The sequence below is a fragment of the Pistacia vera genome, unplaced genomic scaffold (genome assembly GCF_008641045.1).
Source record: "Pistacia vera cultivar Batoury unplaced genomic scaffold, PisVer_v2 Contig320, whole genome shotgun sequence".
In the NCBI taxonomy this organism is placed as follows: Eukaryota; Viridiplantae; Streptophyta; class Magnoliopsida; order Sapindales; family Anacardiaceae; genus Pistacia; species Pistacia vera.
This window is the reverse complement of record NW_022196136.1, coordinates 2,708,490-2,719,318: the sequence shown is the minus strand read 5'-3', so window position 1 is coordinate 2,719,318 and position 10,829 is coordinate 2,708,490. Positions and strand designations below refer to the sequence as shown.

At 36.1% G+C, this 10,829-nt stretch overlaps 2 protein-coding genes across 2 annotated transcripts; one reads left to right on the top strand and one right to left on the bottom strand.

Annotated features, from left to right (window-relative positions):
* The first annotated feature begins 611 nt into the window (after positions 1–611).
* On the top strand, positions 612–2,306 carry LOC116137175 (elongation factor Tu, chloroplastic-like). The gene has a single exon (XM_031422862.1). It carries the CDS (start codon positions 762–764, stop codon positions 2,205–2,207), a length of 1,446 nt encoding a protein of 481 aa, XP_031278722.1. The 5' UTR covers positions 612–761; the 3' UTR covers positions 2,208–2,306.
* A 1,047-nt stretch (positions 2,307–3,353) lies between these two features.
* Positions 3,354–6,476, bottom strand: LOC116137040 (protein DEHYDRATION-INDUCED 19 homolog 6-like). The gene is made up of 5 exons (XM_031422724.1): positions 6,267–6,476; positions 4,619–4,761; positions 4,245–4,322; positions 3,901–4,130; positions 3,354–3,696 (listed from the first exon to the last, which is right to left on the bottom strand). The coding sequence occupies exons 1-5, from the start codon at positions 6,343–6,345 to the stop codon at positions 3,597–3,599; spliced, it is 630 nt and encodes a 209-aa protein (XP_031278584.1). The 5' UTR covers positions 6,346–6,476; the 3' UTR covers positions 3,354–3,596.
* Positions 6,477–10,829: the final 4,353 nt, after the last annotated feature.

Below are 10,829 nucleotides of genomic sequence, written 5' to 3'. Positions count from 1 at the left end.
TCTAAACGTTTTTCGGTTGTTTCATATGCCTAAAAGCTTGCTTACCATAGAATGTTTTACCAAATAAAATTGATTTGAAATAGATAGTGAAAAAAGGCTCTGTAATGCAGTTGTTGGGTTGGATTTGCTGGAAGACAGACTTCTTTTCGCTTTGTCGATGTAATATATAAAACTGCGAGTTGAGAGATTGAAACGAGGTAATAATTTCAAGTGGATTGAATTAAAATCATAAGAAAACTTATGGTGGAATTGAAGACCAAGTTTGGCTGAAATTAGAGAACTTAAATGAACTACGCGGCACAAGGAGAGGTTGGGTTGGTGGTGGATCACTAATACAAATGGTACCCATCTCACTTCACTCCCCCATTAAACCATGCATAAGTAACTTTCCAATAAGCCTCAACCCCAATCCCATTTAATAGGAGCCTCATGTATTAGAGACAGAAGACCACCTCTCTCAATTCAGTAGAGTATATTGAAAAAGATGGAATTTTGGCCAATGGATTGGTGAACACGTGTCAACGTATGAGTAGAGTTGCATAGACTACTCATGAGACCCAAAGTAAGAGCTTGTGAATTGGTATATCCCATCCATCCCTCAAAACACTGGGGCAGGAGTGGATAGAACTCATATGAGGCCCTCTTTTGTCTTGGCAGACCAATAGATAACACTCCAAATCTTCTTTGCCCTTCCATTTTCATCCCCTTTCTCAAACCCTCATTTTCTTCTTCTTTTTCAACTCTGTTTCTCTAACACTTCAATGGCAATCTCTGCCTCAGCAGCAACCACTGTATCCTCCACTGCTCCAAAACCCTCTTACCCTTACGCCTCTCCTTCTAACTCTCTACCCACCACCGCCCCTTTCCGTACAAAACTAATCCCAACCCCCCTCTCCTCTTCCTTCCTTCCCCCTTTCCCCACTACCACCTCCTCTTCTACAACCACCACCACACGCCACCGTTCCTTCGTCGTCCGTGCTGCTCGTGGTAAATTCGAGCGGAAGAAACCCCATGTCAACATTGGTACTATCGGCCATGTCGACCATGGCAAGACCACTCTCACCGCCGCTTTAACCATGGCCTTAGCCGCTTTGGGTAACAGTGCCCCCAAAAAATACGATGAAATCGATGCTGCCCCCGAGGAACGTGCGCGTGGTATCACCATCAATACCGCAACGGTGGAGTACGAGACGGAGAACCGCCATTATGCCCACGTGGACTGCCCCGGACACGCTGATTACGTGAAGAACATGATTACGGGTGCCGCCCAGATGGACGGTGCGATTTTGGTGGTGTCTGGTGCTGATGGTCCCATGCCTCAGACCAAAGAACATATTTTGTTGGCGAAGCAAGTGGGTGTGCCTAATATGGTTGTGTTTTTGAACAAGCAGGACCAAGTTGATGATGAAGAGCTCTTGCAGCTTGTGGATTTGGAGGTTCGTGAGTTGCTTTCTTCTTATGAATTTCCTGGTGATGATGTACCTATTATTTCTGGTTCTGCGCTTTTAGCCTTAGAGGCTTTGATGGCTAATCCTGCTATTAAGAGAGGAGAGAATCAATGGGTTGATAAGATTTATGAACTTATGGATTCTGTAGATAGCTATATTCCTATCCCGCAAAGACAAACTGATTTACCCTTTTTGTTAGCCATTGAAGATGTGTTTTCTATCACTGGTCGCGGTACTGTGGCCACTGGCCGTGTTGAGAGGGGTAAAGTTAAGGTGGGAGAAACATTTGAAATTGTTGGGTTGAAAGAAACTAGAAACACTACTGTAACTGGGGTTGAAATGTTTCAGAAGATTCTTGATGAGGCAATGGCCGGGGACAATGTAGGTTTGTTGCTTAGGGGTGTTCAGAAGGCTGATATTCAGAGAGGAATGGTGCTGGCTAAGCCAGGAACAATTACCCCACATACTAAGTTTTCTGCCATTGTCTATGTGTTGAAGAAGGAAGAGGGTGGTAGGCACTCACCATTCTTCGCAGGTTATAGACCTCAATTTTACATGAGGACTACTGATGTGACTGGGAAAGTCACTTCTATTATGAACGATAAGGACGAGGAGTCTAAGATGGTTATGCCCGGTGACCGTGTCAAGATGGTTGTGGAGCTCATTGTGCCTGTGGCTTGTGAGCAAGGAATGAGATTTGCTATCAGAGAAGGAGGCAAGACTGTCGGAGCAGGTGTAATTCAGTCTATAATTGAGTGATACTTAGAAGCTTTGTAGTGGGTGGAATGATCTACGCTTATGAGTGGTGTTGAACTTTATATTCTCAAGTTTATGCAATTAGTTTCACCATTGTAGGAACTTCTCGAATCGAATGTCATATTATTTGCAGTTTTGTTCTTATTTCGCACTGAACTCATGTTTAGTCTAGTTAGATAATGTTCATGTGATAATTCACTTCGCTGTTTTGTTTTTTTCTCCCTCAATTGCTTTAGCTATTGTCGAGTTACTTGTGACCAAAATTTCTAGATAAAACTGTTTAAAAATGAAAAAATTAGGGTTTTGAGATTGGTTGATTTGTATATCCTCTCTAGCAACTTGCAATTGTCAGTATGTTGTGAGTCACAGATTTAATGTTTGTGTTGTTGTGGGCATCTTAATTCTTTGTTTCACTTTCTTGTGAATGCAATTTTATATCATCTTGGTGATTTAAACTTATCATATTAATCATACTTGCTTTCATCATAGTAATCTTCCTTCGGACAGGACCACATTGAGTATGCTCTCCACTAAAGTAAAGATCAGAGAAATGAAAATGCAAGAGAGATGACTACTTTAGTTATCACTATATCTAACCTTGTTTAGTTAGGTTTACCATAGATTTGTGGGATGTGGGAATTGCATAAGGTTTGAGTTTATTAGGAACTATATAAAGTTTTGGATATCATTATATTTGTAATATGGGTGTTCTTATCTCCACCGACATACTCAGTCTGCAAATTTGCCTTTGTACCAAGAAAGCTTCGCACTCTGGACTCTTGGCTCGTGTCTCTACAATCATCCATACCCTTGGTTCATATTTATTTGCTTTTTTTCAATTAATCTATTGATTGAACCTTAATAAGGATCTCTTTTTTGGTCACTGTGACAAAAGCCTTCTTTGCCACTGGATCCAAGTAATTATCTTCACTCTTCTCAACCACGCCAAGCAGTGAAAATATTACCTGAGATACAACTGAGTTTGTCATTTTCATAGCGATTAATTTAATAAACATATTTTATCTGATCATCATTCCTCAGCATCAACCAGGAAAAGAAGGGGTAAGCTCCTGGCTACCTCTGTATCTTAATTCCAAAATATTCCCGATTGATGAAATTTGTGAACGGTAAATAACTAGGAGATTTAACTAGCTTTAAGATCATAAGACTTTATTTTCTTAACCGGATATAATTTAGCCAACAAGCTACAAATACATAAGACTTAATACATTCATAGGCCATCATTCCCAGAAATACACCCCGGGAACACCTCATATAGAAACTGCTTCACTTCCTAAAAACTTAGCGCTCATTGATACGGTGCCATTGGTAATGGGTAACCGAAGACCGGTCTACTATGTATCATCTGGAAAACCTTGAGAATACACTAACTCAGAACACGGTTGACAGGATCAACTGTTGAATGAATGTTGCTCTCTGCCTTCTCTCTTCAATCTCCTCTTCATGAACTTCATCTGGAAATGTTGGTTCCCTGCAAGTAGATTGAATGGAAATACATATTTTATAATAAAATTACCACGTCTGAAATTCAAATATAAAACATAATAGCAATATAAATATCTGGTTTATATTTATTTAAGTTCATTAATATCTATAAATTAATGGTTGCATTTCAGTTAGCAACTAAAAGGTAAAAGATGTGACCAGAAAATAAACTAACAAGGAAGAAGGATACCTTTTCAAATCAGAAGCTACTGAGACCTCGTCAGAAGAATCATCTTGCTGTGTAATTTTATTGTCAGAAAGGGGTGCATTGCAAAGAAATTTTGATAGCAGTGGATCTGATACAGATTCATGAGCATTTCCTCTACCAGTTACCGAATATCCAAGAAATGAGCTTAATTCCTTGCCAAGCATTGCTGAACCACCATTCCACAAACCAGATTTTTGAAATCTTTTCCTGCGCTGCAAAACATAAAGGCATTGTTGTCCTTCAAATTCAAAGCACCTAAATATGCTCAAAGAAGTCATAAGGATGCATCAAATTCCATAACAAGATCAAAAACAAAGAAAAAATACCTTTAACAAACTAGCATGCTGCACAATGAAATGTTCAGTGGCATCTTTTCCAAGATTTGCTGCACACAGAGGACAGACCTAAACATCCAAAACAAGCAGCCACCAAATTCAATTCAGTTTCAATAATTAGACCAAACAAATCACATGAAGTATTGCAGGACATCCAATTATGATGACATCAGTATGAATATTTCACATTTCCCAGGAGCGGCTTCATGGAATCCAAAGGAGATATTTGGACTTACACCAATAAACTATTTATGACAGTCAAGAAGTCAAATCTTAATAAGTGATCACCAATTAAGAAGGAAATGTATATATGTTTACAAATCTTCATACACGTGATAAAGCATCAGATAAAGATAATCACATACTGCATTTTTCAAGTCAAAGCAATGTTCTTCCTGCAGATGGCTACAGACCAAATGTACTTCAATATCAACATAACAGAAGGGACATGGGAAGCAAGCTTTTGCATCATCGTCACCTTCTGAATCATCCACTAGTGAGTGATTATCTGTTCAACATATAAAACAATAAGAAATAAACTTTTTATTTATAATATATTCAAAAACTTAGCACCAACAAGCTATACACCCAAACTTTGCAACATGGTTTGAACAATGTAAACATCTCAATCCATATTTCAAAAAGCCATCATCCCAGCGATGAAAATGAAGGAAAAAGAAAAGAGAGACTAATAATGATATGACATATATAGAGAATATAGAAAATAGCGAAGGATCAATCATTTTGGGAGAATGAGTCTCCTTTAAGGCTTAAACCTCTTAAGGGTTTTATAGATTGTTGGCAAAAAATTTATTTCGAGTGGAAGAAGTCAACGATATACAGTTAATATATTGTTTAGCTCTGATTGAAGGTAAAAACACCTTACAAATCAAGGGATTTCAATACAGAGTGACCTAGATAAATTTTTGGACAGGCATTGACCAGTCCTCTAGATCCTGCAGCATCCCTAAACAGCAGATCCAATGCTAGGCTATACATTAAAAATTAGGACTCTTCAGTATAATGCCTTGTGATCATGTTGTGAAATCACTTAAGAAAAGCAATATTTGATGATTTAAAATGTAAAATCTTTAATTGCAACAACGGAAAGCTGAAGAAAAGTTGGTAGGCAACCACAAGGTCCACAACACAACTTATGGAAATTAAAATTTTAGTACCTATGAGCAACACGAGTATATCCATTGTTATTCTAAAATTTCTATACATTTATCACCTTATCCAGGAAATCTCCAATAGCAATAGATATCTATAATATTCTAAAACAGACTTTTTGGCACTTTTAAAAACATGCTTTAATCAAAACATTTCACCATCACCTTTAAAATTCAGTTCATCATCTTCACCTTCATTTACCTTAGATGGAGCCATTGATTTGGATCATATTTCCTCCAAAAACCGCAACTTAAGCGCCCTTAGTTTATCTAAAGATTTATCAATCACACCCAACAATCTGTCATATCATTTCCCCTAATCATTGATGTCATTTGACATATTGACTGGCTTAGTTTATCAATATTACTGAATAATTAACCTCCAAGAAGTAAAACTTCTAAAATCTTCCCAGCTAATTGAAGGGTCTTATCAAGTTTTTACAAAGCCTCTCGACAACCCTATTTTCCAAGAGTTAAAACGCATATAATAAATGAAATTCTTCTATGATTCTGTAGAATTGACTATAAGATTCTCTAATATTAACTAACCTAAGCATAGAGTTGCATCTCGCTTCCATAAAACGATCAAAGCACAAAGTACATAAGTAAAATAAAATGAGAAAAAAAAAAACTTTTTTTTCCAAAATCCGTGCCAAGAGTTCAAGCGACTAAAGCATCCGAAACTCAAGCTACAACCTAGTACAAACTCTTGTTTCGAAAGCTTAAACAAAATCAAACTTAAAACTCTTCGGAACCAATTCTCTTACAAACACTAGATACTACTTCCAAGTTGCAGGAAAAAGAAAAAGTGTAAAAACAGTATCCAAAAAACACAAAGTACCAGAGTTGAGGCGAGAAGCTTGGACAGCAGAGAAGTGCTTAGCAGAGTGGACTCTAGAGGCCCAAGAGTCAATGTCCATGATGATATCAGCTTCCAGATGATTAAGTCAGGTTGAAACGGCGGTAGAGCGTGAGATTCCGGTGACAGAAGAATGAGGAAGAGGAAGTGAAGGTGTTAAAATGGTGCTGCTTGTAAGTCTTATTATACGATTATATCCATCTGATGTCGTCAAAAGCTTTCCTGACACACAAAAGCTACTTTGTAGATGGATGACACGTGGCTTCTTCTTTTCACTCCTTTTTTTATTTATATTATTTTATTAATGTTTAATTTTGTATTTCTATTTTGGGTTATGAAATTGGAAAGTTAGCTTGGGTTTACGTGGCTCATTGCCTTAATTTAATCATAATTTTAAGCAATATAATTGACCACTCTCACTCTTGGAAAAACGTTTAGAATGTCGTTTAAATACTTCGTTACTACAACTAACCAATACATTACACCACTTATAACCATTTTAATATCATTTGAACATGATTAGTAATCATTAATTTAAAAAAATTGTGACAATAATGTATTGATTTTGGTAACTGGGTTGACTGAGTCAACTTCTGTGTACCTCAATTTATACTTGAAATTTATTGAACACTCTACAAACTTAAAGAAAAAATAATATGCATGTTTGATACATTATTTAAAATATGATATTTTGAAAAACTATTCTGAATAGGATATGATAGTATTAAATCAAATATAATAAGATTATGAGAATGTGTTTAATGTATTTTTAGAAAATATTTTCTAAAAATATTTAAATTATTTTTTAACACCCTATATTTGTTAATTTAGCTAAACACCCCCCCTTTCTCAATAAAAAGTTATAAATTAACAAAAACATTCACATCTACCTAACCGACTGCTTGCAGCCGGCCACCATTGCCGGACAATGGCTGGCAATCACCGGAATGGTGCACAACCGCTTAGATCTTGCCGGTCGTGCGTCGATCTAGCCTTTTTCGACCAGATGCACTGTGTATTTGGCCGAAAACGGCCAAACTGGCGCACGATCAACTAGATCCGACCGATGGTGAGTTGTTTCGAATCCAGTAGCCAACAGTGGTTGCTAGCGGCCGATAGTGGCTTGGGTGTGTGAGGGTGTTTTTGTTCTTTATAAACTTCTATGTACAAGGTAATTGTATGTTTTGATTAAATAGAATGAGATTGGATTTTGAATTGGAGGATGTGAATATTAAACAAACAAATTTTTACTGTTTACATTAAATAGGATAGTAGAAATTGTTTTAAAATCATACCAAACGGGGGGGGGGGGGGGGGGGGAATATGTATTGATTGAAATGATATAAATGACGTGATATGCATTTGATAAAATATATATTTGAAGTATAAATATCATAAAATTATGTAAAAATAAAACACCTTTTTAATTTCTTTTGTATAAAAAATTTCATTCTATTTTTTGTTTAATTTAAAATTTTATTGATATTTAATTGTAAATTTCTTTTAGCTTATTTATCAATTTATTTATATTTTACCACTTTTATTGTGGTCGGATAACAAATCTTTTAGCCACTAAGGTTAACTATACTTAGGAGATCTTTGTATTTGAGTTGCAAGAAATGTACCTATCACATAATTTGTACAATTACATTAGTCTATTGGGTTTGTAGGGTGTTCCATGGCTTGAGGATTAGGCAAGCTCTAATGTGGTTCTAGATACCCCAATTACCTAAAAAAATATATATATTATATGTATTTTGTTTTGTTTTTATGTGAATTTTGAGTATGATTTGTGTAAAAAGGTGTTGCATGGTGAGTAAGAATGGAGTGATTGTGAGTTGAAAAGGGGGAATTTGGTGTCAAATCTGATGAGCTATCAGTTACACATAGATAAAGATGGTAAAATGAAACATTGAACAATAGAAAAGGAGCAAATAGAGACAGACAAGGACAACCTAATTAACATTAAAAATACACAATAAGCATGAATAAGGCAAAGGCAACACCATAGACAAAAAGTTGCTTTAATCTCAACAATGGAATATCAACTACGTATTACACCGACAAATAACTTAAAACATTATCAGAAACCACTGAAACACTTTACCCTCCTGACTAGACTTATCATAAACATGAATCACTAATGCAAAAAGAATGTGCCATTTCTTTATGGATCATGGGCGCTTAAGCTTTACAGCCTTTGGGCTCTACATCCATTTATTTGTTAGATAATCGAGGCCCAATTCAAAAAAGCATAAATTAGTGCCTCTATTGGCTGTCTGTCTACTATCACCCCTTAAAACATAGTTTGAAGAAACAAGGAGCATGCTTTTGCATGGTCCTCACACAGTTGATCTCATCAAGATCGCTCTGGCAGAGGCAGAGGCAGAGCGCTATAATTCATATATCCATTTAAATACTGAGCTTTTATGGGTATGAACCATGTTAAAGATTGAAGACAAAGCTTTATATTTCTGAAAAAGAAAATGTGACATCTTGGGTCCATTACAGAGGGATCGAAATGAAGAAGGAAACAATAAGACCTCACTGCCACGAGTATTTCGATGACAGTTGTGCCCAAACAGCAACTTTTTTTTTAAGTTATAATATGGATAGTTTATGATTAAGTTATTAAAAGGAATGAAGAAAGTGATGATTACCATCAACGAAGCTTTTTATTATGTTTATATCATACTGGATCTCACTGCTTTAACCTGCCCAACAATCTGTAGGCACAATGCAAACTTTTTGTCAATCTTTAACTTTTCTTCATGATTAAAGATAGCAAAAAGAATATAATGTTATTATATACTACTCATCATAATTATATATGTCAAATGTCAGCAACAATCTTTAGGTTTTATGTTGAATTCGAGTTGGTAGTTATGAAGCTAAAGAAATATCTTTAATTATAGCATCAAGAGATCGAGCCAAGTAAATACGATATCTCTTAAGAATACAGTAGGGTTTATATATATATACACTCCATAATAAGAGTATGTTTAAAGAGGAGGTTATTTTCTCTCATCGCCAGGGAGTAAAAATGAAGCAAACAAACAAATGGTCATGCCCTTGATTTATTTCTCTTGACATGCATACATGTTCTGATCCAAGTATCATTCCTACTTTAGACTTGGTTTGTTGATAGATATATATTGATTTCCAGTTGCCCATTCATGTTTAGATTATCTGCTTTTATTGAAGATGCACGTGGATTTTCTATGAAAATTTAGGTTTGATATATGTTCTCAACTTGGAACTAATCATCAACCAGATGCTTTATTACATATGAGAAGTGAGATTGAAGTATCTTAATGCATTCCCATATTCCTATATGTATTTATTTCTCTAGTTATAACCAATAACCCAGATGCTTTATTATTTCCAAACAGTGTGCATACAATACAAGGTGACTGGACGATTTCTAATTGTTCATGTTTTCTAATAAGAAGAAAAGATGAAAGTCAAAAGAAGAGAGAAAATAAAAAAAATCGTACAATAAACTAGATGGAGTGCCTATAAGTTATAATAACATAAAACTTTTTATTACATCAAGCAGCAATTGCAGGCTCTACTTACATTCTGTTATCTGACTCATTCATCAACACTAGCTTCCTCTGAGATCTGACAAACTACACCAACACTCATACAAACGAATAAAGACACACAACTCTAAATCTTAGAAAACATAATTAACAAAACAGATATGGCTATATGTTAAAACTTCAGAATTAAAACAAATCTCAAGAAATACAGTAATCGGACCAGAAGGCTTGATTCCCCTTGCACGGATGCATGATATATTATCCTTTCATGCTTATATAAGTCTGTCTTGATAAGATCTCTAGCTAGCTAGCTTTCTTCAAGTGGCTGCTACGATGGCCACCCGCTTCATGAAAATGAAAGAGCAGCCTAAACGGCCTCTTTGGAGTACTCAAAATAAACACACCTGTTGCCATAAAGTTGAGCGTCGCAACCATGGTGTTGAGAAGAGGAAGAAAGTGACTTAAATTAACGAGTAAGGGTATGGGAATGAAACTTAATAGACAGACAGCGGACACGCCTTCCCTCATATATATTGAGGAAATGAAGAGATACGTGTAGCAGTAGAAAGAAATAGGAAAATGAGCTTTAATTCTGGGAAGGGATAGGTGTAAAATTGTGGTAATGCACAGTACGCAGCATAGTGTGTGTGGAGACGCTAATCTTATATTCCCGCGCGCGCATGCACGTTTCTCTTTAATGGTGCAGAGGCGGCACGTTTCCACAAGGAAAAAGAAAGGTAAGAAAGAGATGGACAAAGACAATGGAGATGTTTTGTTGAGGGTGCAACATATTTTGAAGGCAAAGCATGGTGTCCTAAAGTTGGGACTCCTTTTATAACCCAACTAAAGGATCTTGAAATACAATACAGGCCTTTGAAAATTTTGGCTCTTTTGTTTTTAGTCGGTTGTGTCAAGAAGTATAATAATTTTTTTAGCACTACCAGCTGCTTTGCATATGTTGCCATGAGCTTTGTGGGGCATTCCTTTTTTGCGAGTTTGG

Coding starts and splice junctions, on each gene's coding strand:
- LOC116137175 (XM_031422862.1), top strand. CDS start 762: ATGGCAATCTCTGCCTCAGCAGCAACCACTGTATCCTCCACTGCTCCA.
- LOC116137040 (XM_031422724.1), bottom strand. CDS start 6,345: ATGGACATTGACTCTTGGGCCTCTAGAGTCCACTCTGCTAAGCACTTC. Junction 4,131..4,244: donor AGCATGCTAGTTTGTTAAAG/GTATTTTTTCTT, acceptor TATGTTTTGCAG/CGCAGGAAAAGATTTCAAAA. Junction 3,697..3,900: donor GTAGCTTCTGATTTGAAAAG/GTATCCTTCTTC, acceptor ATCTACTTGCAG/GGAACCAACATTTCCAGATG.